Below are 27357 nucleotides of genomic sequence, written 5' to 3'. Positions count from 1 at the left end.
ACAAAGTATTTTTCATTTTCCTTTTCATTAATCAGTAGTTTGAGCTAATGTGCTTATAGAGCAGAATGTTTGCAGTGAAGCACACAGACTGAATACCTTGTGCGTGTATTTGTATGCAAACTACCGTAATTACACCATTTGTCTGTTTAATTGTTCTTTGCATCCAGCATTATTTTATTTTTAGTTAATGGTGAAGTCAGAAATAATCATCTGCTACTCTTGTGGAATTGGGTTCTTCACATTGTGATTAATATTTTTCAGGGGTCAACTGAAAATTTCTTATTCTGTGTATTCAGAAGTTAAAAAAAATATATCGATATATGACTGGAAAGATGCTTCTGAGAGAGAGTGTGTGTGTTCAGTTAAAAAGGACGGTGTCTAAAAATAGATTTTTAGGGACTAAGAAGTATTTTTGGAAAGGTTTGCTTAAGTGTTTTTGAATTAAAATAGATCTTATCAGAGTAGCACAAATGTAGGTGGGACAATTCAGCTGCCTTAGAAACATCTCATTCTCCCTGCCCTCATTCTGGATGTCCAAAATGAGATCTGTCTTTATGGCTTCATTTTGGTTTTTACTGTGAACATGGGATTCACAGTGGACAAAATGTATAATTTGTTAAGAGAACTGAGCTCTGTAACAAAATTGTACTTTTAATTGGAAAGCCTAAAAAATACCATCTTTCCTGGGCTTTGCCTACTGTTAGAAATCCAGGGAGTGGGAGAGCTGGAAAAGATGATGGTAGTGTTCAAAAATGGCAACTGGTTCAGCCCAATTACAGGTTTTCATTTACGGTTGCTGATGTCCATATTGTGAAGCCAGAGAATGTAAGTACAGACTGATAAAGGCAATTAAGTAGCAAATAGAGGAAGGAAGTAAAACTTGGATGCTTTTTATCTGGGAAAGGAAGGAGCTGGTGGAATGTAGCAGCAGGTGTCTTGTTACTGTTAGCAATGGGAACCTGGGCTCCAGATGGAGATACTGCCTGAAACAAAGGTATTTTAATGAACATTTAATGTTTTGGTTTATCTGAGATGTTTATCATCCTTCACCATGAGCTAATTAGTGTGAACTAATTAGTTAGAAAATGTTGAGGCTCCTTAAGATTTTTTTTTCCTCCCTGCTTTACTGTCTTTGGGACTACTCTATTTACAAGTTGGCATTCTTACTAAACTTCCTCCCTGGGAGGAAAATGGCTCCATATTTTCATTTTCTCAGTTCATCTGTCTGTTGGTCCAACACATTGGATTTTATCTTCTATCTCCATGGTTTAGAAAACATTTATGCTAATTACACACCACACAGCATAAAGTCTTGGACCACAAAACAGTCTGAAGTACATGATCCAGATGTGTAGCTGCTCCTTGTCCTCTAAATAGCATTAGCTGGATAAGTGAAGCTGTGTGGTAAAATAGACTTTATTTAAAAAGGCACAAAACCAAGCTCATAGTAATAAAAGAAACCACTAAAATATATGACTTAGGTCATTACAGCAAGATGAGTTGAGATGACCAATAAAGATTTCATAAAAGAAACATAAGCTTTGTAGTGTGCTTCTAAAAGGCACTAGGAGTTCTCTGTTCCACCATTATCTTTAACAATTTTCCCTAAGAGGTAGTTCTGCAGAGAAACTTGTAATTCTTACATGTATATATTATATTTCAAACACCTGCTGTAGTTATACCATTCCCAAAATAAGCTTATTTATGTAGCTTAGTTCTGCTGGTCTTTAAATTGAAGTTATTCAGATCTCACAGAGACTTCTGTAGAAAAACATCAGCCTGTATGTTATTAGTGACTGACTTCCAATGCCTCACATGACTTTTTAAAATCTGCTTTAGGGGTGAGAGTCTTCTAGGATTTGACATAGTAAATGAATTGTTTTAAGTGATCATATTGATATCCTTAAATATTTCTACAGGTTAGCCTGAACATGAGCAGATCAATTTATCTGTTGAGAATACTGGCTTGATTTTAGCTGTTCCTATTCTTTGCATACAGATGAGGTTTTCTTAAGGCCACAGTCTGGATCTGTCCTTTTTCACTTCAAGACCAATTGTGAATCTATGCTCTAAATGGCAGAATTTATCCCATTTAGGCCCCCTACACCCAAATTAATTGTCAATATATAGATTACTTTGAACCTGCATCAGGTGTGGTCTTTCACCTGAGGTATCTTTACTACAAAACTGTTTTCTGAGTTGGGAAAGGAGGGTGTTCCCCCAGCCTTGCTCTTTCCTTTATTCCAGCACTGACGATAGAAATGGCTGTAGTAAAGAAGAGTCTGCAAGTTGCAAAACCTTTGTCAGCAAATTAGCCAATATGTGTGCTGTAGGAATCAAAGCAAAAGTCACAACAACCAACTTTGAATTTAACAATCTAAATTATCAGACTGGTCTTTGAACACTCTCAGAGTGGTTACGAGGAAGCAACAGGCTTTTCAGGAAGGTGGATCTGAGATGGAATGAATTTGTGTGATTTCATGCACAATTTAAAGGAATTTCCACTGACTGAATAGAGAAGTTGGTTAACTCAGCTAGCTAAGTAGATGTGTAAAGATGGGCTTTGTAATGAAAGATGATAGTTTAATAATGGTCATTTGAAGGAATCCATAGAAGGGGGTTGGACGAAATACTGAAATTAGAGTACTGAAAAGCACATTACAGGAACAGGCTGTGAGCTGTGGGTAACAGTGGACAGTGGAATAACTGCAAGTCAGCAGTGCAGAGGTCATGCAGCACTGTTGGCCTACAGAGATGTTACAGTTAAATTTGCAGATATACCCAGTCTTCCTTCCTGCAGCAGCTGATGCCTGGCACATTTTGAGATTATGGCACATGAGTAAAAAGGCTGGCAAACTGCTGTGCAGAACAGCCCAGCACTAAAGAAACCTTGGAGAAACTAAATTCTGATGGAAGAATAAAATACTGTGTCTGGAGGGACCAAGGTTTGGAATTAGTATGTGGTAATTCAAACAAGCAAAGATGAGTGGTTATAATAAAAAGAAAAATAAAATTGATTTGCATGCCAGTCTAAGGGGAGGTATTCCTTGTTATGTTTGGAGAGTACTGTTCAGACCCAAGCAGTACTCACCTGAAGCTTTCTATGCTTGGATTTATAACTGTTGTATTGCATTATATTAGGTTTCTTTAAATGTCTACGTGGATTTCCATAGTGATCATAGTGAATATTTGAGCATTCTCTAAAAACAGAATGAGGCAGAGGTCAGTTAGTTCCAACCTTTTGAATTTTGAAAAATCTTTCCATTTCTGGGTTGTTAAGTTTAGAAGTTTGAGTTCAGATAAATAAAAGCTGCACTTCTAACTAGAACCGTGTTTTTCACAATAGAAACCATCCTGTTACTTCATAAATTCACAGAAACAGTGAATTTCAGTCCTCTCTCAGGTCACCTGTTTCCTTCCCTACCCACAGCAGGTGCAATGTAGGAGTTCAGGCATCTGCCTTGGTGACACACGTGACCCACTGGTCATGGGTCTGAGGTGGAAGTAGTTTTGTGGGAAGAAGCAGCATTTTTCACCATCAACATAACAAAATATGTTGTGTCCTCATGGGGGTTTGCTTGACCTTCCTTCCTGCCCTCACCCCGTAATGAAACTAAAAGCGTGTTTGATGAGGATTATTGAAAAGAAGATTTATGGACCTGTGACATCTATTTAAGATGGGTGATAGTATCTCTGCATTAATTTCACATTAGCACTTCAAGTTTGATCTCTGCACTGTTGCAGGAAGCTGTTGACATTTGGCAGAGTGGCAGAACACGTAGTTTGAGTTGTGTTCCTGGTTTGGAGTTGCCTGCAGCCTCTTCTCTGCATGTGCAGGCAGGGAGGCAACACTGGGGGTGGCTGAGACATTGACTTTTGCCAGCTGACATGTACTGTTAAATTGATTCTTTCAATCAGAAGTTTCAGTGGATTTGTGGAATAGTTTTTATTTACTTTTGGACAGGAATATATCCATTTGTTTGGGGTTTTTTTTCACTTTTCATAAGGGAATGCTTGGAAGTTCATCATTGCATCAGGTTGTATATTAGCACAATTTTCCTGCTTCTTGCACCCAATTGCTAAAAACTCAGTCACTTAGGAATAGGAAGCCTCTTTGAAATTGCAGTGTTGAGTCTGTTGTTTCGTGATCACCTTTGCAGAGAAATATAGTTTTGAAAATGAAATATCAAGTTTTGAAAACTGAAGTTTGAACACAATTTTTCAAATAGAAAAGAAATTCCAATTTATTTTATTTAATAAGAAATCAGTTTGGGTTTCTGTTTCAGTATAAGCTTTAAGATTGTTCAATAGGGCCACTTCTCCTCTAAATTTGTTAAACTGTATCTTTTCCATTTGTGCTCAGCAAAAAAACCCAAAAAACCACCAAAAAAACCTCCAAAAACTTAAATACCTGTTCCAAAAGGCAGATATGAAAGTGTATATTCTGCAGTATTTAGCTGTCCATTTGGTGGTCAGGTCCATTTTTTCACCTTGCTTTTAGCAAGACCAATGGCAGAAGTGAGTGCTGTCAAAGAATACGAAATAAAATCTGATGTATTCGCACAAATTATTTCTGGTTATGTTAATCTCAAGTATTTATTTACATTTAGAACAGGGCCAAACTCTGAAACAGATGCCTGGAGATTTTTTAATAACATTTATATATACTTGGAAATTCTAATAAATTTTGTATGAAAACAGATGTTTGTGGATAAATAAGCCTTTTTGGTGTTTACACATATTCCACCAGAAAAATCTGTTTAATCTGCTCTTAAAACATTGAGCCTGAAAATCTGAGAGGTTGGGATAAAAGGACCTGCTGGGTCTTTTGTCTGAAATGCACCTACATTTGCTCATCTGTTCAGGGGCTGCTTAGCATTTAGGAGAGGGAAAGCTATTCTTTAGTTCATGTATAAAAATGTACAATACTTTATATCAATTATTTGGCTGATTGCTGGAAGTGCATTGGAGTGAGGGGGCACTGGCTAGTTCTGGCCTTCACTAATGGGAACATTTCAGAATGTGGATGGTAATTAAAGTATATAGAATGCGGAAAATTAGGCCAAAATTGAATAGAAATGAATAAGTATGTGTTCTGTTGTGCAGATGTTGGAAATAGATTATTTTGGATACCTCTTTCTATCTACATCTTATTTGGTTACCGTGTAAAATTCGGTCATACACCATGTAGATTGTTTCTCTTCCCATTACCTTCTCTGTTTTTATGTTGTGATGTATCTGTATAGGTAGTAATTTAGCAAAATATCCTGTCTGCCAGGTGTGGGAACTAGCTGATTGTATTGTAATACCAGATCATTACTTAATTCATATGCAACCTAGCCTAGCACATGGAAAGCATTATAAATCTATTTACAGTGTGGCTGGTCTGATGATAACATTGTATTAAATTCCCAGGTGAGGCAATTTAAGCAATTGCTTTGCCATGTGTAGGCCATGGAAATTAACTTCTCATATGCTTTAGTAATAGAGGAACTTCATTGGTATGCTCAGATTAGTGGTATAGCAGAATTCTGACAGTCTGGTTACGTGTACCCTGCTTCACATGTAGAATCATACAGGGGGGTGGTACTGCAGATCACAGATCTTAATTAGTTTAAGCTGAGTTAATTCATTTCAATTCTAATTTAGCTGGGCTTGCCTATGAACACATTCAGTTCTGTTGGGAAATGTTAAGGCTTGGGTCAAGTAGACAGATTGTTTAAAGCCAAATTGCCAGACAGAACTGAGCAAGTGTATCTGTTTGAACAGGGCTTTAAGGAAATCACCCAATCAGTATGCAAAAATCCTGTTCATAAACCAAGAGAGATCTGCCTGGAATCAGAAATTCTTCCTTGTCAGAAGGTCTGGATACTGTAGTACATTTAAAACAGCCCCTGAAACTTTCTGGGTGTTGAAGTTCTTGTAGAAAGTAGCTTAACCCTTTTGTGTCTCTGTGTTTGGGCACATGCTATGCTCAAGTGCAAACCACTTGTGTGCTTAGACTTTTTGTTTAGGTATATACAAAAAGATATAAAATACAAGGAAAACTTCCATATATGACAGAGCTTTGCAGACAAAAAACTGCACAGAGAACCTCTTAAACCTATATTGAGCTGCCCAGAAATGCCTTGGATTACAAACTCTGTAAAGCTTCTGTCTTTTCTAGAAACATACATATAAAGTACCAGTAGACAGTGGTAACTGACAACTAAGACTAAAAATGTTGACAATTTCTTGATTTGCCTGGTTAGCTTATGTATAGAAGTCATTAACTATTTATAAAATGCATTATGAATTGGGTTCCTTCAAACTGTAGCAGAGTGTGTGACATTTCCAGCTCAAACTATCATTCTTGCATTTGGCTAAAGTATATATTTATAAACAGCTGATGGTTATGAACTAAAAAATAAAAAATAATTTTAAAAAATACTTAATTATTGAGTTCAGATGAGCTGAACTAATCTTTATAGCCACATTTAAAAGTGTTAGCCAATAATACTTTAATAAAAGTAAGAATAGTATTTCAAGATATTGATATTTTGGACAAATCCTGAAAGAATAAATGAACATTTTAGTTCAAAGACCATTCCTTTTATATTATTGATTCATTTGGTAGTGAAACTGTGATCAAAAGTAGTATAAAATTATTTATTGATTATGGCAAATTGTAGCCAAAGCATTATTGCTTTTAGTTAAATTTCTGATTTTCAGATCATGACAGATTATTACAATAAAATAGCAATGACACAAATATATTTACCAAGGTCAGTGGTGATGATAATAAGGGATTATAAAGGACCTCTAAAAATCGTATTGCTCTTAATATTTATTTCTTTCGCAGAGGTATATTCTTTTTCCTTTCTCCCATGCAGGCCCTTAAGAATGAGAATATCATCCAGTTATATCTTTCAAATATATGATGTGTAATCAAAGACCATTTCAGTCTCTACATATTATTAGGAAGCTTGTTCACTGAAGAACAAGCTCATGAAGCATCATGCTCCTCATCTCAGTCTAATAATGATAAATACATTCAACACTAACAGGATCAATGGGGCTGAGTAATTTTGTGAAATTGGGAGAAACTGTACAGTTGAACTACTAGACCTCAAATGAGGTCTTAAGATTGAGTCTTAATCAGAAATGATTAGATATTTATTGGTATATATTTGTAATTTCCTTCCTTGTTTGATGTGTATCAAATAAAAATAGGAAAATAATGTAATTGAGCAATCTATGCCAATTTGTTGGCTTTTTGGTGAGAAAAGAGAAAAACAAAACCTATCTCCATATGATATTCTTGCATACTGTGGAGTGTTTTAGTCCCCCATAGTGATGAAATGAATAATTTAAGCAGGCAGCTCTGATACCACAGCCTGTTTAAAGGTTCTCATTTCCTTTAATGCTGTAGACTACTTTAGCTGGGTTAGTATGAAACTGTGACAGCTGAGATCTCCAAAAGATTTGGCACAATTCACTTCTTGCCGTGGGTCTATGGGCCAAGGCTTTGTCCTTCCTACTTACATCTGTAGCTTTAGGATATGATCTAGATCTGAAGGCTGGCAAGTGAATCACAAATGTGTAAACATTGTAACAATCATGTTGGTAATAAAGGGGAGCTACACAGCATAAAGAGCTAAAAATGTTTTGCTCTGAGGTGACCTGTACAAGGCTTACTGTCCCTTGCGCAAAGGGTGACCCACTTCCAAACACCTCTTTGTTACAAAGGTGATGAATTTCCCTGCGCTCAGTGTAATTTCTAGTGTTTTTTTCCTGTGCCTCAGTCCCAAGCACAAGTTTCGGCACGATGGCCCAAGCAGAGAAGGTTTGAGGAGGGATTAATTTGTTCTGAGTTCCTACTGGTGGTCACTATCATGACAGGGTGGGAGGGGAGCTCCCATCAGTAAAGGAAGGCTAACAAAAACAGCTTAGTTTTTTTTTGTACTCTTGGCGTAAAAATTACCATAACTACTCTCAAAAGGAAAAAAAAAAATTAGATGTTCTCATTGTGGACTTCCTCATTGCTCTGTTGAATCCTTTGCTACCTTCTCACATTTGCTTTTCATTGCTTTTCATTGCTTGGCACTTGATCTAGTTTAGAATCAACATAATTATCAGTTCAGGAGAGAATCTGGTGTTCATAAGCTGTGAATTTACTTAATATCCTGTCTGTCATAACTACCCTATGGATGACTGTCTCAGTTTTGTGGTGTTTCTGTGAACTGCTGAAAAACAATGTTTCCTTGTACAACAGTATTTGTTTTCTCTCCATTCTTTCACCCTTTAATTTCTGATCCTTTCCCAGCAGCAGAGAAAATGCTTGTTAATTTTCTACATTTTTTACATAGAATCAGGTATGTCACATACGTGTTGTTCAGGTTTGGTTTTTGGGGTTTTTTTAATATGAGAAAAACCTCAGTCTTCCTTTCCTGTCTAGAGGCATTGCTGCCATTGCTGCTTTGTTGTGTTCTGCGGCCTGCTAGCAAGTGCTCTTCAGAAAAATGCATTTGGTTCCTCCACTGGCATTTTTTCAATGCTTCTGCTATTAGTGTATTTTGCCTCACATTACGTATCTCAGGCTTCACAGAAGCTGCTTTCATTTCTGCAATGTTGAGGGTGTGACTGTCTTAAAAATGCTATAGTTCTGCCATGCAGATTTGTTAAGATACAGCAGTTGAAGAACTTTGTAATAACTTTCACTTGCAGATTTATTTTTTTCTTAATCAAATAGGTATCCATTAGGGGGCTCTCGAGGTTTAAGATGATCAGCCTTGATACCAATGGCTTCGGAGCTTTACTTCCTAACCCTTTTTTCTTTTTGTTTTACAGAAAAGGTCACGAATCGCCTACAGTGATGAGGTGCGGAATGAGCTCCTAGGGGATGACGGGAATTCCTCAGAGAACCAGGTAGGATGCTAATCAAGAAGCCCTAGTGGGTGGCTGGAGGGTGAAGGAGGTCACTGGCACACTGGGCTTCTCAAGCTGCTCCTTAACAGTATTAGCAACAACTCATGTGGAAGTGATACTGTTTAATGCAAAGCTGGGGTCTTAATCAACTTCAAAATGTTTCTTGGAGATCTTACATTTAACCCTTTAACTTGTGATCACTGTCTGCTATCTCAAAAAAAATCTTTTCTTCTCTTTTCTTTATTATTTAGTACTTAAGAAATAACTTGAAACACGCTGTTTGCCGACAAAGCCAAGGTCTTCACCTCAAACGCATGTAAAAGGAATAAAAAAGTACATAATGCAGCTTTGATAATAATGCAGTATAATTAAATCAACACTGGCAGGCAAAACAAATGAAAGTGCGCTCTCAGAATTAGGCAGTATCCCACTCAGTTTCCTTGTGTGACTCCTTCTTTAACCAGATTTTCTCTCCTTGTACCAAAAACACAAGTTGTACTAATAAGGCCGTGCTTTCATAATGCATGTTGTACTAGGATGCAGAGTGCTATCCACCTCTTTTAATGAATGAAAGCTTGATAATCCTGAGGCTTTTTTAAAATCTTGTACCCATATTGTTGTTCTGCATACTACAGTGAGGATCCTGCTAGACTACCGAACACTGTAAAGGCAGCACTTTATCCAGGAGACTTTGACCCACCTGTTAATATTTCTTTTTGGGATGAAACTTGTTTGACACTTTGTCTGAAAGGAGAATATTTCTTTTCTTTCTGAAATTCATGTCATCAAAGTCATCTATTTTTTGTTCAAAGTTTTCCTACAGGTCATTTTTTCTCTTCTGACCAGATAGAATCTAAATTGTTTTGCTAACAAAAGAAAAAAAATGTTTAAATGTTTACTTGATAAATGTGTTATTAAATAAGGAAATGGATCAGAACAATGTTTTGAAATTTTTTTGTATCTTCTACACTCAGCTATAGGCTCAGCTCCACTAAGGACAGAAAAAAATAAAGACTTGGAGACTTACCTGGTTCAAGGACTTTCAAAACACAGACTTCATAACCCCAGTCATATAGAGTATTTTAAACATACTCTGTAAGTTTTAAGCTCTGTAATAAACTTTAATTCATACATGAATGAAATTAGACACAGGATACATTATCTGAAGGCATAAGACTGGGCTATAGCAGCTCTGAAATCTATGTGAAGACTTAGGTTTGAAAGACATTTATATATGATGGAAAGGGGAGATTCCAAAATCTGAGTAAAATAAAGAGGGGGTTTTATATCTAAATAATGAATTTATGGAGAAGATTATTTTTGGGAGAAGAGTTTCGCAGTCTGTATGTCATGGTTGTAAATGCAGTCCTGTGAAAGTGTTAAAGTTCTCATTTTATTTCTCTTAAGGTGCTGCTACTTTTACATTTCAAGAAAAAAAAATGTGTGAATTCAGACATAAAAGGGCAATTGTGATAAGAAGCTTTACTTATAACAGAATATCTTATGTGTAAGGATGAGATAAAATATTTTATTTTCACTTTTTATAGAATGTTTAAATAACTGGTTCATATGAGCACTTTTTGTGACTGATGATCTTTTTTCCAAACTTGGTGAAAGAGACATGTTCTCATCTCAAGGAACTGAATGATTCCTTCAATCGTTTGTCAGCTTAGGGCTTTTTCTTCCAAATGACCACTATTTAAATAGAAGAAAATTTTGACTGCTGGAGGACTCTTGTATAGTTTTTTAGGTAATCAAAAGCCTTTTTTATAGCCCAACTTCAAATTATTACCACTGTACTTTTTCAAGTTCTTCATTCCTTTCTTGAAAAATATAATGAAACAGCACCATAAAGGATTCACCTAATTTCTTTAAAATATGTGGATTCCAGTATTTTTAAAATGCATTATGTATTGTTTCAATAATAAATATCACATTCTCTTTTTCTTATTTAATATCTTTATTTGTACCTGTACTTATATACATGTAGCTGGGGGTGCAAGCAGTTAGTGCAAAAACTACAGCTGGTATTGAACTTATTAGAATGTACATCTTTCAAAATCAAGTGTAAATTTTGGGTACTTACCAGACACTGAACATGAGATACTGTCTTGTTTAACTCAGTCACCCCAGGTCTAATACACTTTCACTCCTGTACATTATTATATAAATAGAAAACTTGGAGTAAATGATGAAAGGATGCTCAGATATAACTTAAAGCCATATAAAATATTTGAAGATGTTTCAAATGCTTGCTTTTGTTTTGTCTGATGGAAATAAATATAGGTACGTGAACTGATCCTGACTCTAATATAGTAGGATTTTTACTTCTCAGTAAGTTTGGATTAGGCTAAATTAGCTAAACTGAAAAATGGTGGGTTTGTTTTCCCCAGTTCAGTTACCAACTGTGAAACGGGAGAGAAAGGATTCTTTTTCTGACAGAGGAGGTGTTGAAAAAAGTTGCCAGCTCAGAATTGCTCTTGTACCAAACCACAAGTATTGGTATCTACCAATAGAGATATTGAATGCCTGGGTTGTTGCCCAGATTTTGATTAAACAAGAAATAAGAGTTTTTAGTCTTTGTCATTGTGATAAATATTTTCATGATGTCTTTGGTGGAGAGAGAGAAGATGAACTTAAAGCTTGTTAGCTAGTATGACCATATTAAAAAGCTAGAAATAAAATAGATCACTATTGGAAAAATAAATTATCTGGATCTTTTCCTCGTTTAGCTTCTCTTTTTTCAGTTGAGTTTCAAAGGTACAATTACAGCAAACCACAGCCAAGTTATAAGCTGTAATGAATAGAATGAATAGAATGATAGGTGTGAGTTTCCCGTTCTCTCAGGAAGAAAGATTGAAGTACAGATTGAAGAATAGCTAATGGTGATTTGTCTTTTGTCTTCTTCATTTTTCCAATATGTCTCCCAGAAGTAGCAGCCATTGTGTCTAGATGACATTTAGAATAACTTGGAATACAATTCCCTTATAATGATTATACCAACTGCTTTTACAGTTAGACCATATAGAAATTTCCTATAAGAATTATACAAGTCTCCTATTGAAGGCTTCTTTTGAAATAAATGCAACTTCTTTTCGTGAGACAGGTAGTGATATAGTGCCCTTTAAGCACCTACAGTTCAGCAAAGTCATTGCTTAACATATATTAATTTCTGCTTAATTTGAATAATGTGAGTGTAGTCAAATGAGGCACTCAGAGGTTGAAAACCAAGAACTGTCCCTTCTTGCATAAAAAGCCCCAACGAAACAAAAAAACCCACCTTACAAACCCAATCCCAAAAAAACTACTGTGTGCATTGGGTTGTTACTTATTTTCCAAGAGTGGTCTTAAACAGGCTGTTGCTTTCAAGTCATGTTTGTTGTGCTAGCCACCAACAAATAGCAAATCCCTTGAAAGTCTTGAGTTTTTCAGTGCAGTGATACACTACCTAAAGTTGTAGCTTCACTTTAATAATAATAGAACTGTTTCATGTAGCAATTCGTATGCTTTTGAGGAGGTATATGTTGGGTTAAATCAGAAATCTTTCTCAACAGAAATTATGTGAAGTTAAATATTATCAACTTTCTTGAGGTGTAACAGTGTTCCTTTCTCTTTTGCAGCTATGTTCATTAGTTAGTTTAAATAAATTCACATTGGTTTAAACTGTATATCCGTATACCCATACATTCTGTATGTGATTTGTGGTGAACAAATATTTTGTGTCTACTTAATTTCTGACTACAAAGTTGTGATAATATTAGATTTGGGCTTGCTGTGCATAAAGTGTGTCAAACTTCAGCTACAGACCAGGGGGTGAAGTTGGTCAATTTAATTCGCCAAGATCTAAAGAAGGTCGGTATCATTTCATATAGCCCTGGCAGAGCAGATCATTACCAGACACAAATCTGTTCGTTACATGCCGAGGGTTTATAGCAAAATAAATAGACTGTCATCATAAGTTCAGAAAATTGTGTGTTCGACCCACGATAATGTGTAAAGGGCGTTTAATAGAGTTCAGCATTTATTCGTTATCTATATGCGGACAGAGACGGCGGTGGCGTTATCAGCTTTTTAAAAAAAAAAAATTCGGCAGTTTTCTGTGTCACGTGACAGCCTCGCGGCCACACGTGTGCGTGCACACACACACACACACACACACACACACACACATCCCATCCCATCCCATCCCGCTCCCTCGCTCTCTGTGGTGCAGTTTTGATTTTAGTCACAGCAGAAGGCTTAGCCACAAGAGATTCCACTGGTTCAAACCAGCGTAAACCAGATTTTTTTTTTTTTTTTTTTTAGCCTACAAAGGAACAGATTACCTCTTGTATCGAATTCTGTATTCTAAAAAAAAAAAAAAAAAAAAAATCTTTGTTTCAAAAATATGCTGATTATCGTAACCTAAAATGGTGGCTGCGCACGGCTTAACGCTGTTTACAGTTCAGGAGTGAGCGTAATAAAAATAATGTTTCAAAATAGAAATGTGAAGGTAACACATTTTCATCAAGAGCATTGTTAAATGGAGGAAAAATGCATCTTTTGTTAATTTGAATGAATATCTTTCAGCCAATGTTAAAAAACCCCCAACCCTCTCCCATTACTTAGCTTAGCTGCAAATCCCATGCAGAGCTTAAATTCAGCCATGCAGCACAAACAAGATAGAACATTTTTGTTTGGGACCTATTGAAAAAACAAATGTGCAGCATTTTAAAACTCTCATTGATTATAGCAGGGTGGCATGCCCGGACGGGCTCTATTGCGGGAGAGTAGTTTTAAACTTTGGCCCTTTAAGTATCATAGTCAACTGAAGAATGGTGGCCTCAGAAAGAAAAGATAGCTGTGTGATCAACTCCCAGATCGTCTCTTTCTAAAGAGCCTTAATGTTTGCCTTTTTGGGGAAAAAAGGGGGGGAAGAGCTGGAGAAAGAGACCAGTTTATGATAGGCCAAGCACTTGAATTTAAGCGCCGGGTTTGGCCGGCTGTGCAGTTTTCTTTTTACCAAATTCTAGCAAAGTTCCTTTAGCTCGGTGCAGAAGAGCTGGCCCAGTTCAAGTCGGGGTGGTGTAGGAGGCCTCCAAATTACATCTGGTTAGAGCCTCTTGTCCCTTTTGCTAACGGGGTGAGGAGAACCTTCAGTGTTAGGCGAGCCACATGAAACAATAGAGAATAATGGAGGTTCTTTTGTTTCCTTCATGCTGGTGAGACTTTGTTAGTAATAAACATTCTCGGCTTACACTTGTGTTGAAAAGTAGTGCTATCAAACTGTAGGTGAAGTATCAGCATAAACTGAGATAATTGTGTAGCTGTTGTCATTTTGAACTGGAATCAGTGAGAGAACTGTAATTTTTTATAAAGGGCCATTCTTGTGGAGATATTTGTTGTGAGTAATTATGCATTTTGTTGCAGTACAACTAATTTATCTGTCTTTCTAAGGGGCGAGGATATTACAGCATTGATAATCAGGCTGGGGTTTTATTTAGTTTTATAGTAAAGCTGCCAGAGCAGTATTATTAATGTTAGATTGTGTTGATTTACAAGCATAAATAAATAAATAAAAATTTATATACTATATAAGCATACACACATACTCTGTGTGTATGTATAAACACGCTGTATAGTGGTCTGGATCAAGAACCTGGAATCGGTCTTTTCTGGGGGAAATATTGCTGTTCCCTATTCCTTTGTCTATTTTTAAATATGCTGTTCAATAAATCATAGTTCTGAGCCATTTAACTAAGCTGCTTCGTTTTTTTTACCTGGCAAAAACCCTCAGTATGAAGTTTAATAAAAAAATTAAATAATATAGTTGCAGAAGAACTCAGGTATATAGAAATTGAAATACTGAAATACATGCTATAAAGATGCAGTCATCTATTAATAAGTTAGATCTGCTAGTAAAATAAGAAATCAGTTGTCACAACTAAAATATACAGAAAACATTCTGAAAACTTGTATATACAAAACCACTTCAGCTGTACAATCTTCGAAGAGAGGAATAGTAAACTTGTTTTTTTCTTTATAATATAGACTTCTATGAAGTCATTCCCCTTTATTTCATGATGGTGTCTTAGATGTGGTTTAAAAGAGAATTTCACACTATTCTCTTTGTTTAATGTGACAGTGTGAGAAAGTGATCTTTATTCGTTCAAAAAACTCTGCATGTAGTCTATGTTTAGGTTCTTTTAATGTGTTTGTCTGTGATTTTTAAATGCTAAACATGTAAACAGATAAATTGTCAATGTTAATTCTGTATCCTGTCACACAACTGATCTTTCTTTCCTGCCATTTCTTTCCTTTTTATCTTTTTTGTGCGTTCATGTTGCAGTTGATAAAATTACGTGAAGAGGTGAGTACTTTCTTGCTTTTTGTTGTCTAGCTTTCCCTTTAAAGCTGAGTTTCTAAATCTGAAGTAGATCTTTTTGTTCATTGTTGCAGGGAAATCTACACAAAGCAAAAATATTGATTACATTGCTTTAAAATATTCACTGTTGTGCCTCTTTTTCCCTAATAATTGTATACTTACATAGGAATCTCTAGATCAAACCTTAGAAATTAACATTCTTTGATAGTGGAATTTTTTAAAAAGGCACTAGAAAAAGAAGGGTGGAAAAGAACTCTATTATTTGATCTCTCCAAGAATACCATGATCAAATCAGGTACAGTAATAATCATGTTTGCATCACAAAATCTTTGATAGGGAAAGTACACTTATACACTGGTATTGAAAGTGAAAGCATTGCTTTGGTGTAAACCTTTGCTGAAACATTTTAAAAATTACATGGTGTTTCACAGTGTTTTGAGTTTGGTGTGAGGTATTTAAATAGCTTATGTATTATATTGGATATTGTACACCCACTGAAAATACAGTAGAGGTAGAGAGACCACACATATCAATATTTATTATTTATTTGTGAATGCTGTAGATCTGTAGGTGTAACACTAGAGATCAGTATTCCAGAACACCTTTCTTCCAGTTATAAAATGATTCATAAATATTTAGAAAGAAGCCTGTTTTAATGGTCAGTTCCTCAAATGTTTCAGTATATTTTCTGAAATTAATCTTGTTTTTGCTTACGGTTGTAGCAAGAGTATTTGGACTGCTATTTTTTTATTTCCTGGTAGCCGCTGAAAAGAAGGGCTAAGTAAAGTCAAGTTTACCTACAGGTCAGATTTCTGTAGGATTTCATACAGAGAGCTTGGACCAGTGAAGTATTTGAATAAATATATTCAGAAGCACAAGTATTTTAACATCACATATTTGTCTGGTATCTTCTTTGTGGATCATGTGTGCCTAGTGATGTATCAGTAATATATACTGAACTCCGCAGGAAAGGATTTGTAAGTTTTAGAAATGCTGATGAGAAAGAATTATAAAGTAACAATATTAAGGACAATTAAAGAGAATTCTTAAAAACAGGTAATTTTATAATACAAAGGTTCTTCACTAGTTCCCCGAATGCTTTATTTTCCTCCTCTTCTCATAGAGCTTATATTAATATGTAAAAGCTACAGCGCAAAAGAGTTAACAAAAAAATTAAATAAAATAAACATGTAGCCACATGAAAGCCTTCCCACCACTGCTGAGCTCCCCTCCCCAATAGTGCCAGTATTTAAACAGATGACAGTATTGTTGCAGGGGTTTGTATAGCCTGATTTCTGAGGTTTTTCAGAACAACAAGGTTCATTTTGTCATCCCCCTTAACAACACCTGCAAGTCTGCTGCTGTGCTTTTGCAAAGAGTGCAATAGGATCATTTTTGTTTACAAACATAAGATTATAGTTTTATAAGGATTCCTCATTTTTAAATTCACTCTGAAATTTTAATTATACATAAACAAAAAAGCTGTTGCTTATCTGCTTTTCTTTTTGAAATAGCTATGAAGCAAGTAAAAAAATTCAGGGTGTTATTGCAAAGGGCTGGAACTTGGGAGCTATTCTGAACTCAGTTATACCTTCTGGATTTTATAAATCCTCTGTGTTAGCCATCTAAAAAAAAATTGACATTGCTTCTGGTAATTTTCTTTTCTTTTTTTTGTGCTTTTCCTTGCTTGCCTCATAAGTTACTTTTCCCTCTCTCTGCATATGGTGAAAGCAGCAGAAAATAAACTAAATGGAGGGATTTATTGCTTTGTCTTGAACAAAATTGTGCAGGTAGAGAGAAAAATAATTCAAAACCCATTTGTTAGCATCATTTTCTCTGCATGTAAATACCCACTCTGTGTTGGATAGGTTGTACATGCAATGGTGTTTTTCTACCCAATGCAAAATGCACATTAAAGTTTAAATGAAGGCTAGTACAGTGACTCAGGCGTAATTCTTAACTCGTCACAGAGCGAAACATCAAGGCATCCCCAATTATAGTTCTCCTAAGGAGGTATGAAGTGATCTTAAAAGAAATTGTGGTTTGCCATACTGTTTGTTAATAAAACCTGTGCTTGCTCTCATTACAAGGCTCTATTCTGGCACACTTGCCGTACACAGGCTTCCACGGAGGCTGTGTCGCTCTGTCTTTTGAGCTCCTGAGATCTCAGTTTGAATCCAGCCCACATGGAATGACTAAATCTCTGGTGATAGCGTGCCACTTTGCAAAACTTCCTTATGTAACTCCAGATAGAAGCTGTTTCTGAAGCTGCAAGACAGACTGAGTCACCTTGCTACCCCCATCACAGAGTGCAGGGGATACTGTGGGAGAAGGACTTTGGGGAGGGGTGGGAAGCAGTTGAAAGCATCAGCTGCTGCTGTAGGGCGTTGATTTCATGTCCAAAGGACAGGGTGCCTCCAAATCCAAACAATGTAAATGACACCACCCTTTACAATAAAATTAGGTTTCATTGTAGAATGCCTTGGGTGGAAAGGCTCTGAAATCAAGTTAGGAAACGGCTCTGAGTTAGTGTTAGCACCGAGTTCACAGGGCTTTAGTATTATAATTGTTTGCAGTAAGACTGAACTGGGAGGTAATTTCTTTTATTTAAATGTGGCTTAAATGGTATAGAAAAATATACAGTCAAACTCTAATTCTTTCTGTTGGGTAGCTTGTGATGTGAAATCTGATTATTTCCCCCTCTCCCTTAGCATAGCAGGATGGTGTTTTCATTTCCCGTATACAGCCCTGTACATCTGTCCTGTGATCACTGTTCTACTCCTTGTTCTCACTCCCAGCCTTTGGTGGCTTTTTAAGTATCTCCTCTCTAACTTTTAGGATTCTTACCCTCTAAACTCCTTCTTTTTATGCCCCGCACCTCCCACCCTCTTCCCCTTCTATTTTTCTTTCTTGAAAGGCATCTGTATGAGTGTTAGGTTTCTGAGCCTTTTTATAAAGTTTAAAATATTTAACACTAATTCAGTATAATTTGGAGGAGTACAGTTTGGAGAAAGGCACCTTACTATTTTTTTCTTCTAATGGGCAATGAAGAGGAACCAGCAGATGTTATGAAGATACCTTTTTAAAAATAATTAAGCAAAATTAACACTAATTATCTAGATTGACCATGAGTACTAAGAACATGCACCACTCTAGTTGCTGTCACGATTTCAATTAAAGCATTGTAGCTTTTGGTTTTAAATTTTATTAAGTGCTCGCACTGGTTATTTTTTTCTTAGTGGCCTGCCCCCCATGAATGCAAAAACCTTTTTTTGCAATTTACTCTTAACCTATCCACTGTGTATTAGACAACTCTATTAATTATTATAGACTGTTATTGCAGCTTTCCTGACCTTCACATTGGGTCCTATCTATGCTGATCTAAATGCATTGTTTTAATGATTTCCAAAAAAAAAAAAAAAAAAAAAAAAAAAAGAAAAAGAGAGGGGAAAAAAAAAAAAAAAGAAAAAAAATTCAAGGCAAGCTTTGATGTGGCTTTAGCTGCCTCGATCGTCTGGCCGCATCTCAGAGATGTGTCACCTATGCCGGGAGGGAATAGGGAAATCACGTTTTGAATGGTAATGATAACATACTAATCACTTCCTTTCTTTGAAGATAGAAGCGAGATATTCTGTCAGCATCCCTGGCTGCTAGAGCTTGGAGGCACTGGTCTAGGTGTATTAGCTTAAGTGTGCATGTCAATACAGCTTGCATCTCCCAAGATCCATAGGGGCTCATTAGAGCAAGGTAGATCGTTTCGGTAGACAGCCACTCAGATAATATGTATGGCACCACCTTTTTTTATTATTATTAGAAAGCATTTCTTCCATTCTAAAATGACATCTGTCAACAAGGCAAAGTTGTAGGAAATATTTTTTGACAAATATCCAAAACGTGGTTTTTGGGTAAAGGCATGCTTGGAAAGGTGTGTGTGATTACTGGGAGGGAGAGAGGGTGGCTTATATTTTTTGATGACTTGATTAGAGCTAGTCCAGGATCAAATTTTCAAAGGAAATGAGCTTACATAGTGAAATGTTGGTGTTTTGGATAGAGAAAAAACTAATGAAAATAATAATTCCACTTTTTCACCATTGCAGACTCCCCAAGTAAAAAATACATTGAAACATGCTATTTTACCACAGTTTATTGTTATCTGATAAATGGGCAAATGACTTCTGGGAAAAATATTTTATACCTGCATCTGTGTATGTTATTTATATATTCACATATATTTACGCATAAGAGATGTAAATCAAGAAACCAGTGTTTTGTTTCTACATCTTTTTACATCAAACAGTCTGAAGAATATTCATGCTGTTCAGTATTCTGTATGAATAGCTTGTTGTTTTTATCACCTCACTTGAGTAGTACACATAAAGGAAATATATCCTCTGCTGAAAATTAAGTTCATATTAAAAACTACCGCCTGCATTTGAAGTGATGGTTTCATCAAACTGTAGTTGAACAGAATTCATGGGTGCTTGCATGCATGTGTCACAGACAAATCTATTTTGGAAATGCTCTTCAGACAGGTTTCCCATGTAACAGTTGCATTCTGATTTGTGGGTTCATGTAAGAAGAGTGAAGCACGTATTCCATGTTTCAAAACAAAAACGATTGGTACATATAATTATGATTGATCATAGAACATGCCCCTTCCAGTGGTCCTTGTAACAGACTGTTCCATAAAATGCACGTGGATATTTTTATGTTTTGGAATATGAAAGCACAATTAAAAAGGGGGAGAGAACATTGTAGGCTGCTGCCTGATTTTTTTTTTTTTTTCCTCTCTTCCCTTTTCTTTTTCAGAGGGCACATCTGCTCGATAACACAGAGAGGCTGGAAAGGTCATCCCGGAGACTAGAGGCTGGATACCAAATAGCAGTGGAAACCGGTAAGAATTCTGAGAGTGAGCAAATTGTCTTGCTTATGCACAGCAGTCTTCACAACACATGACATTTCAGGGAAACTTCAAAGGCGAAACAGAGACAGCAGCCCGAGATGTGGTTTACATATTGGGGAGACAATTGGGAGCTTATTTGTGCTTATCTTTTTTCAAGTTAAAAGGCATGACATCTACTGAAAACAGTTCCTGAGGTTTAAAAGTATACATCTGAAAAGAGATGGAATACTTCGTCTAAATTCTACATTTGTCTTAATATGCAGTTACATGTTGTCAGTTTACCCACCCGCAATGATTGCTAGCACACACTGCAGACTCCAGTTGTTTTTGTCTTTTACTTTCATCCATATATGTAAAAAATTTCATTTTAGTAAATGTATAAGATATTAACTACACTTGATATATAAGAAGGTTATCAGCTCAATTTTCTTGCAATCAGTTTAGTGGCTGATTATGCAGCTGTTTCTGTGCAATGAAAGCAGTAAACAAATCACATCCCTAAGTATACAGATGGAATGAAATTAAGGGAGAAGGCTAAACTGCAACACAATTATTGAATTAGTGGGGTTTTTAATTGACTACAACTTTTCAGTTTGTATTTTCAGAACATTTTTACTAACTTTTAGCAATTTAGTGGATTTTTTTAAAACCAGCAATAGTTAAGCCTTCAAAGTCTAATCCCCTTAAATAAAGCTTGTGCAAAGTTGAAGAAAGTTTCAGAAAATATATGTTTGAGCCATGAATAATTTTCTGGCAGAGAGTCCCGATTAATTGATACATATCCAAAATATTTTTTAGAATTCAAACCTTATAAGAGGTAAATTGAGTTAAACCCTTATAGAGTTAAATATGGCTATGCTAAATAAATGGTATTACTAAAGTGCCTGCAGTTTAATTATTCTGGGCTTAGCACTGTGAACAATAAAGAAATGGATGTATGGAATATACAGTGCAGAATTTGGAGGGGGCAAGGAGCATTAATTCTTTTGTGCCAGAGGATGGCACATTATGTAGACAGACATATGATTGCAATTAAGTTTGCTTTCCTGCAGATTTTCTATAAATGGTCAATAACTTGTTTTTAGAAGGACTATTTTAAACTTGTCAAAAATGGTTCCTAATCTGCTTTACTTGAGCCTGGATCTTTCACAAAGAAGCAGTATATAAAAATTCAGACTGATCCTTTTGTGGAGGAGATATCTTACATCCTTTTTTACTCCATGTGGAATTTGTTTTATGGAGATGATGATCATGTTAACTTCAGTTGCATATCTCCATGGTGATTTCTGAGAAATATGGTTGGAGTGCAAATGTATATTTATATGGAAACGGTGTCTTTTGGTATCAAAACCAGGTGAAACTGCATTGAATTCCACAGAGTCACTAATTCACCCCATCTTTGTGTCCGTCTCTACTTTTTATCTCATGCACAGAGAGAGAGAAAGAGAGAGGTGTATAATTCTTGTTCCCAAAACTCTGTGAAGACTAGGAGTGGGGTGATGTTATATGACTTCTTAATATTAAATAATTTTGAGATGGTGACTTTGGAAATATTGACTTCATCGTAATGTAGATTTTTTCTGAATATTTTTATGGAAACTGATGAATTATTTTAATCCTGGCATGGATCACAAGGATTCTAGGTGTAAGAGAATTTAGATTAATTCAGTGCAACAAAAGAACTTACTTTTGGAATTACTTTTGATTGTTCTTTGTTGAGGTCTCACAATAACATAAAACATTTTCAGTTCTTCTTTGAGCAGACTCCTCAGACCATGTCTTGCCTTTTTTATTACTTGTATTGCATAAAGAGCTTCTCTACACAGCAGTGGTGAGGCCACTTCGGTAGTGCTGTTTCTAGGTCTGGGCTCCCCTATACAAGAAAGGCATTAACTTACTGGAGTGAGTCCAGGAAAGGACCATGAACAGAATTAAGGGACTCTCTTTCATGTGAGGAGAGGCAGAGAAAGCAAACAGTGTTCAGTGCAGAGAGGAGAAGGCTCTGGGGGGACTTTATCAATGTGCACATATAGCTGATAGGTTGGAATGAAGAAGAGGGAGCCGGACTCCTCCTCAGGACAGGACAAAAGGCACAAATTATAACCTGTGAAATTCCATCAGAACATGGATTTTTTTACTGTGGTAATGGTCAAACAGTGAAGTAGGTAGCTCAGAGTTGATTGTCAACTCTCCACCTCAGAAGATACTCAAACTCCAGATGAGCACAGTCCTGACTTTGGATGACCCCAGGGCAGAGTGTTGGACATGGTGATCTCAAGAAGTCCCTTCCCACCTCAGCCATTCTGTGATTCTGTGAGGTGTGTGTGACAACCCTTAAGTATCTATTCTACTTTATTTATGTGGCGTCTTGTCAAAATTATAGATGTGTATGTTGCATATTGTAATGAAGCTGGATGATTTTCACCTCTGGAATAAGTCACATTTGGGGCTTTTTTATTACCTTAATCAGCAAAATACATATACTATTTTAACCTGCCCCTGTGATCATCTAGTGATTAATCTGAGATCACATAACTAATTTTATGCAATTTCACATTACAGTTCCTGAAACTTACCATGATAAATTAGAAGCTTTTTTCCTGTTTGCATCTCTAAACTGATAAGCCCTTTCATCTAATGTACAGTTGTTCATACCAGCTGAGATCTGTTGGAAGGTCTGACTTCCTTCTTTGAGCAGCATCATTGATTCATGGCTTCAGTGGTGTTTGAACAGGATGCCACTTATGTCACCATGTCTGAGGCAATCCAGCACTGTCAGGCTTTCATAGTTTGTCTGCTGTCATTTGTTGATGCTGAGGATGTTTAAATCTATGCAGAAACCTCCTGAAGGACTACGCAAAGCCTTTAGTGTCTGGCAACCAGTTCTGGAGTACTCGAGGCCTACTGTAAGCAGAAGAACATTATTCTAAACATTTGTAGGGGTATGTTGCAACTTTAACAGGTGTTTGAGAAGCTGATTTGGTCCACCTGTAAGTTAATCAGAGCATTTGCTTTTAAATTGCCTGAATGTTATGGCAAAAACACAGTGGAAATCTCTCAAAACATAAAGAGAAACCATCAGCTGTTTGAATCTCAAAAGGTCTCCACTGTTTGTACCAAGTAGGGGAAGTTTTAAATAAGGGCTGATAAAGCCACAATGTGCACTCATCTGCTTTTTAAATTCAAAACACTGTTTTAGAGAATATTTCTTGTTGTTATTCTTCTAGTTTTATGTTACAATCTCCTTTGCTTGTAAGAAAGAGACAAGTTTACAGTCTTCTAAGCAGACATTTCCAACACCACACGTTATTTGCAGCTCTGCAACTCAATTGTCTTAATTTCAGGCCACTTAGTCTGACCATATAGCCTCAGAATATGAGAAAGATTTTATGAATGCATGAAAATTCCTGCTTTCAGTCAAAAAGAGAGCTTGTCAAATTAATCACAAAATTCTTCCTTGTTTTGAGGGGGCCTAATTCTATTCCCCATGCTCAGACTTCCACAGTACCAAAATGAACTTCCTTATTTTGTCTGCAGAATGTAGCATGATAAGGTATGCACTTTCTTGTTGAGTCTTAGATATAGTTGCTCAGTGAGGAATATTTTGAGTGAGAAACTGTTTAAAATGCTTCATTATCTTCAGTGCTAAAATTGGCACGGACATTTAAAATAAAACCCTGTCAAGGAGAAGAAGAGCACACCTTGTTGTAGAGGACCATTGCACACTGCAGTTGAGTTGCTTCCACTGAGTTCTTCTCAAATGCCAGATATTTCCCAGGAAGAAAACCATGGTGTTAATATAATGTAGGATTCACCTTGTCTCAGGACAGTGTAAGAGAGAGAGATCCAACCACCCAGGATTGCAGGGAAAAACTGTTACAAGTATTTACATTTTTTCCTTCATTACCTTTAGATATTTCTATAGCTTTCAGTGCATATTATTTGAGAAGTGTTGAGCTTGCCTCTATGAGTGATGGTTATTGGATATTATGCTGTGGCTCTGAATCTCTCTGAAATATCTGTGCTGCTAGAAGAGTTTGTGGATAATACATCTCTTCTTTGTGCTTAATTTTTAAAATTTTGTCTTGGCTTCTATTTTTATACCCCTTTTGTAGCATATAAACATGATGTTTTAGAAGTAAGGAAATCAAAGGAAGAAAGAGTTCCATATACAGAAAATCATTCTGAAACTTGAGGTTGCTTAAAATTATTATTTTTTTCGATCCTCCTTACTCATTGGGAATCTCAGGAATATATAACTCTGAAACAGTTAAAGGAGAAATAGCCCTCAGCAAGAGAGTCAACAGCTTATTTTCCACCCTTGTGTGACATGAATATTTCTTGTTACTAAGGGATCCAAGCAAATTTCAGTGGCTTTCACCTGTTGTAATGAACTACAGTCAAACCTCCTTTTCTGGACTGAGCCATAAATACATAATGTAATGTTGTGCTGGCCTACAGGTAGATGGTCACACCCACCTCAAAGCATTGGCAGCCTACTTGCTGGAAAGCAAATACGAATCTCTTTAGACAAAGATGTGTGTGTTTGCTTCTTTATAAAATAATATTAGTTATTGTCTTATCTGGATGCAGCACTGAGCCAAAGTGCAGTGAACAGATCAGCGAAAGTATGTTAACAAATGTTTGTAAGGTGCTTCTGAAGTCAGGAGTCTTCAAGTTCAATGACTTTAGTATGAAAAGGGAACTGTTTTAACTCCAGGAGGTGTCCTGCCAGATATGACTAATGGAATTTGATGTACAAGCACATTGTCCACAGCGGCATGTCACAGATTTGGATTTCTCACTCCTTTACTGATGGAACAATCTGAATTCCCAAGCAGCTGCCCTGAAGGACCTTCTCCCTCCATATTTCTTGTGCTGGTCAGGTGTCATAAATGAGATGCACACCAGAACTCTCATAACATATATGAAACCATTAAAATTAAAATAAGTATGTTGACTGAACTGCTTCCATTCCATTATGGTTACAAGAACTGGAATTTACTTTACAGGTACAAGAGAATTAATAAGTATTTTCTCAGCTTAGAAAAACTTTAAATGGCTCAAACATCCAATGTTAATTTAACAGAATAACGAATCCTAATATTCATACATACAGGGCTACATTAGATGAGTGGAAAGGTTTCTGTTTCTCCTATGTTGTAATTTTGTATGCTTAGTAATTTTGTGGAATTAGTTAAAATCTCTTGGAGCTTCACACCTCTGTTCTGCCTTCAGGTGTATGCATATTCTGACTACATTTGAACTCCAAATAACTAAGAGTATGAAAATGGAAACCAAGTTTTGAAAATCAGGACCTTGCTTCTAGTGCCCCTTGCTTTAAATAAAAAAGGCTATTCCTGTCCTAGATATTTACACTTAATATCTGCCTATTTCATCTCTAATGAATTATTCATACATGTATATGTGAATACTGTGTATAAAACCTTTCATTAGAGAAAGAGGGCGTCTGAGTTCTGGAGCATATACCAATATCTCCTCCTCAGGTGTTTCTTTGATATGCCAGAACATCTTTCTACTGAAATCTTAATCCAAAGTTTCTATAGTGAAATGAGTTTTTATGCAGTTTCCAGTCACCATCAGAGAGAGCTTTTTCATGATCCCTGTTTCTTCTGCTAGCAGCAGTATTTCATGTTTCATATATAATTTTTTTCCTTTTCTGGCTGATTTCTATTAAAATCTGTTTATTGTTTCAGAAATTCATTTTGAAGTGGCATATTGCATTCCTACATCTCTAAGCCCTCTGCCCTTCTTCATAGTCTGGGCTTTAAAGTGGTGAGGAGGAAGAAATAAGGAGAGATTTTTGTTTCTGGGGATGTCAGGCCTCAGCTTGCACGGTCATGGGGGGAGAGTCATGTTTGGGTTGTGCTGCTGCCTTGTAATAAACAGTCAGAAGCAGCATTGAGAGGGCATGGAGAGACCAAACTACTCAGTTTCAATTCCTTCCATTCCTAGTGTTTTACTGTGCAGTTGCTGATACCAGGGAAGGGGTTTTTGCGCCTTCCGTTTGAATATTTCCTCCTGGTTCCTTGCTTGTCCAGTCACTGAGCTGCTCCCTACAGCTTCTGTGGCCACCTCCTCCCTCCTGGCCCTCCCTCTCACTATCCTTCCCAGCTCCAACCTTCCCAATTCTAGCTCTTTAGTACCCTTTCTCTTTATTCAGATACTCTTTTGCATGTTAATTCAAATTCTGGTACCATCCCAACTCTGTGTTTCATCTTAAGGATTTGATTCAGCAGCAGTATGGGCCTTGCACCTTTGTGGTCATGGAAAGTTCACCCAGTTACTCACCCCGCATTGTCTGGTAGTATTCAAAGTCTGTTCCCTCTGCTCCATGGCCCTCTGCATTTCCGTGTGTTGTTTCAAATGCTTTTAGATTCTAAAAGAATAGATTCTTTTAGTATTTTCTTATATTTTAATTACATAAAGTACTTACCATAAAGTAATAAAATTGTGAACTTTCGTTAATTTTCAGAGTACTCCTCTAACTGCTACCAAAAAACCTCTATCCAACTACTTTTTTTGAAGAGATGAGGAAAAACTTACTTTATAGAGTTGTAAGACCATTTCTGTTAAAAGATTATCTTTTGGTACTCAGCACCTTTCAACTGGATTTCCAATAAAAAGAGGGCTTATCTTTCACCTCAGTAGGTTTGGGATTATATCATTAATGCAGCAAATAAGGAATGTCACATCTGTTCAGTAGTACAGATTTGCTAAGTTACAGTAGGAAAAAACAGTGATCCAAATGTGGCCATTTTGCCCTCTGTTTTGGAAGAAGTCACAGGTTATTTTACATGTGCAGGAATTCATTATTGTACCACACACCATGCGACAACTGAACTTCAGTCTTGTTAGGAACTCGCAGCCAGTTGAAGTTTGCTTAAGACCGATTTTTGGTTGAGCAAGCATTGCAATATGCTTATAAAGATGCATTATTATATGTAACAGAAACATAGTTTTTGTGAATTTTTTCCAAGCTAGAATGATGAAAATGTTTTTTTTTCAGTTATCAGAAACTTTAAGTACTTCCCATGTGTATGTCAGACAAGTAATCAGACAGGCTAAAATCTGTATATGTTTTCACAAATACCTTCCATTTGTCATAGAATACCTGTGAACAATATTAATATCTGAATTATAAGCTGAACTCAGAAGATAA

The 27357-nt window shown here is 36.3% G+C and overlaps 1 protein-coding gene across 4 annotated transcripts in view; it reads left to right on the top strand.

Annotated features, from left to right (window-relative positions):
• Positions 1-27357, top strand: part of VTI1A (vesicle transport through interaction with t-SNAREs 1A) — a 256201-nt gene that overhangs the window by 40524 nt on the left and 188320 nt on the right. For 2 of the 4 annotated variants that reach the window (XM_066323580.1, XM_066323582.1), the window contains exons 4-6: positions 8830-8907; positions 15236-15256; positions 20081-20165. In XM_066323580.1, the coding sequence (XP_066179677.1) occupies positions 8830-8907; positions 15236-15256; positions 20081-20165 (184 nt within the window). The remainder of the gene's footprint in view (positions 1-8829; positions 8908-15235; positions 15257-20080; positions 20166-27357) is intronic. The other 2 variants (XM_066323581.1, XM_066323583.1) reach the window with 1 other exon arrangement.

This window comes from Sylvia atricapilla, chromosome 8, assembly GCF_009819655.1.
Source record: "Sylvia atricapilla isolate bSylAtr1 chromosome 8, bSylAtr1.pri, whole genome shotgun sequence".
In the NCBI taxonomy this organism is placed as follows: Eukaryota; Metazoa; Chordata; class Aves; order Passeriformes; family Sylviidae; genus Sylvia; species Sylvia atricapilla.
This window is presented reverse-complemented; position numbering and strand designations above follow the sequence as displayed.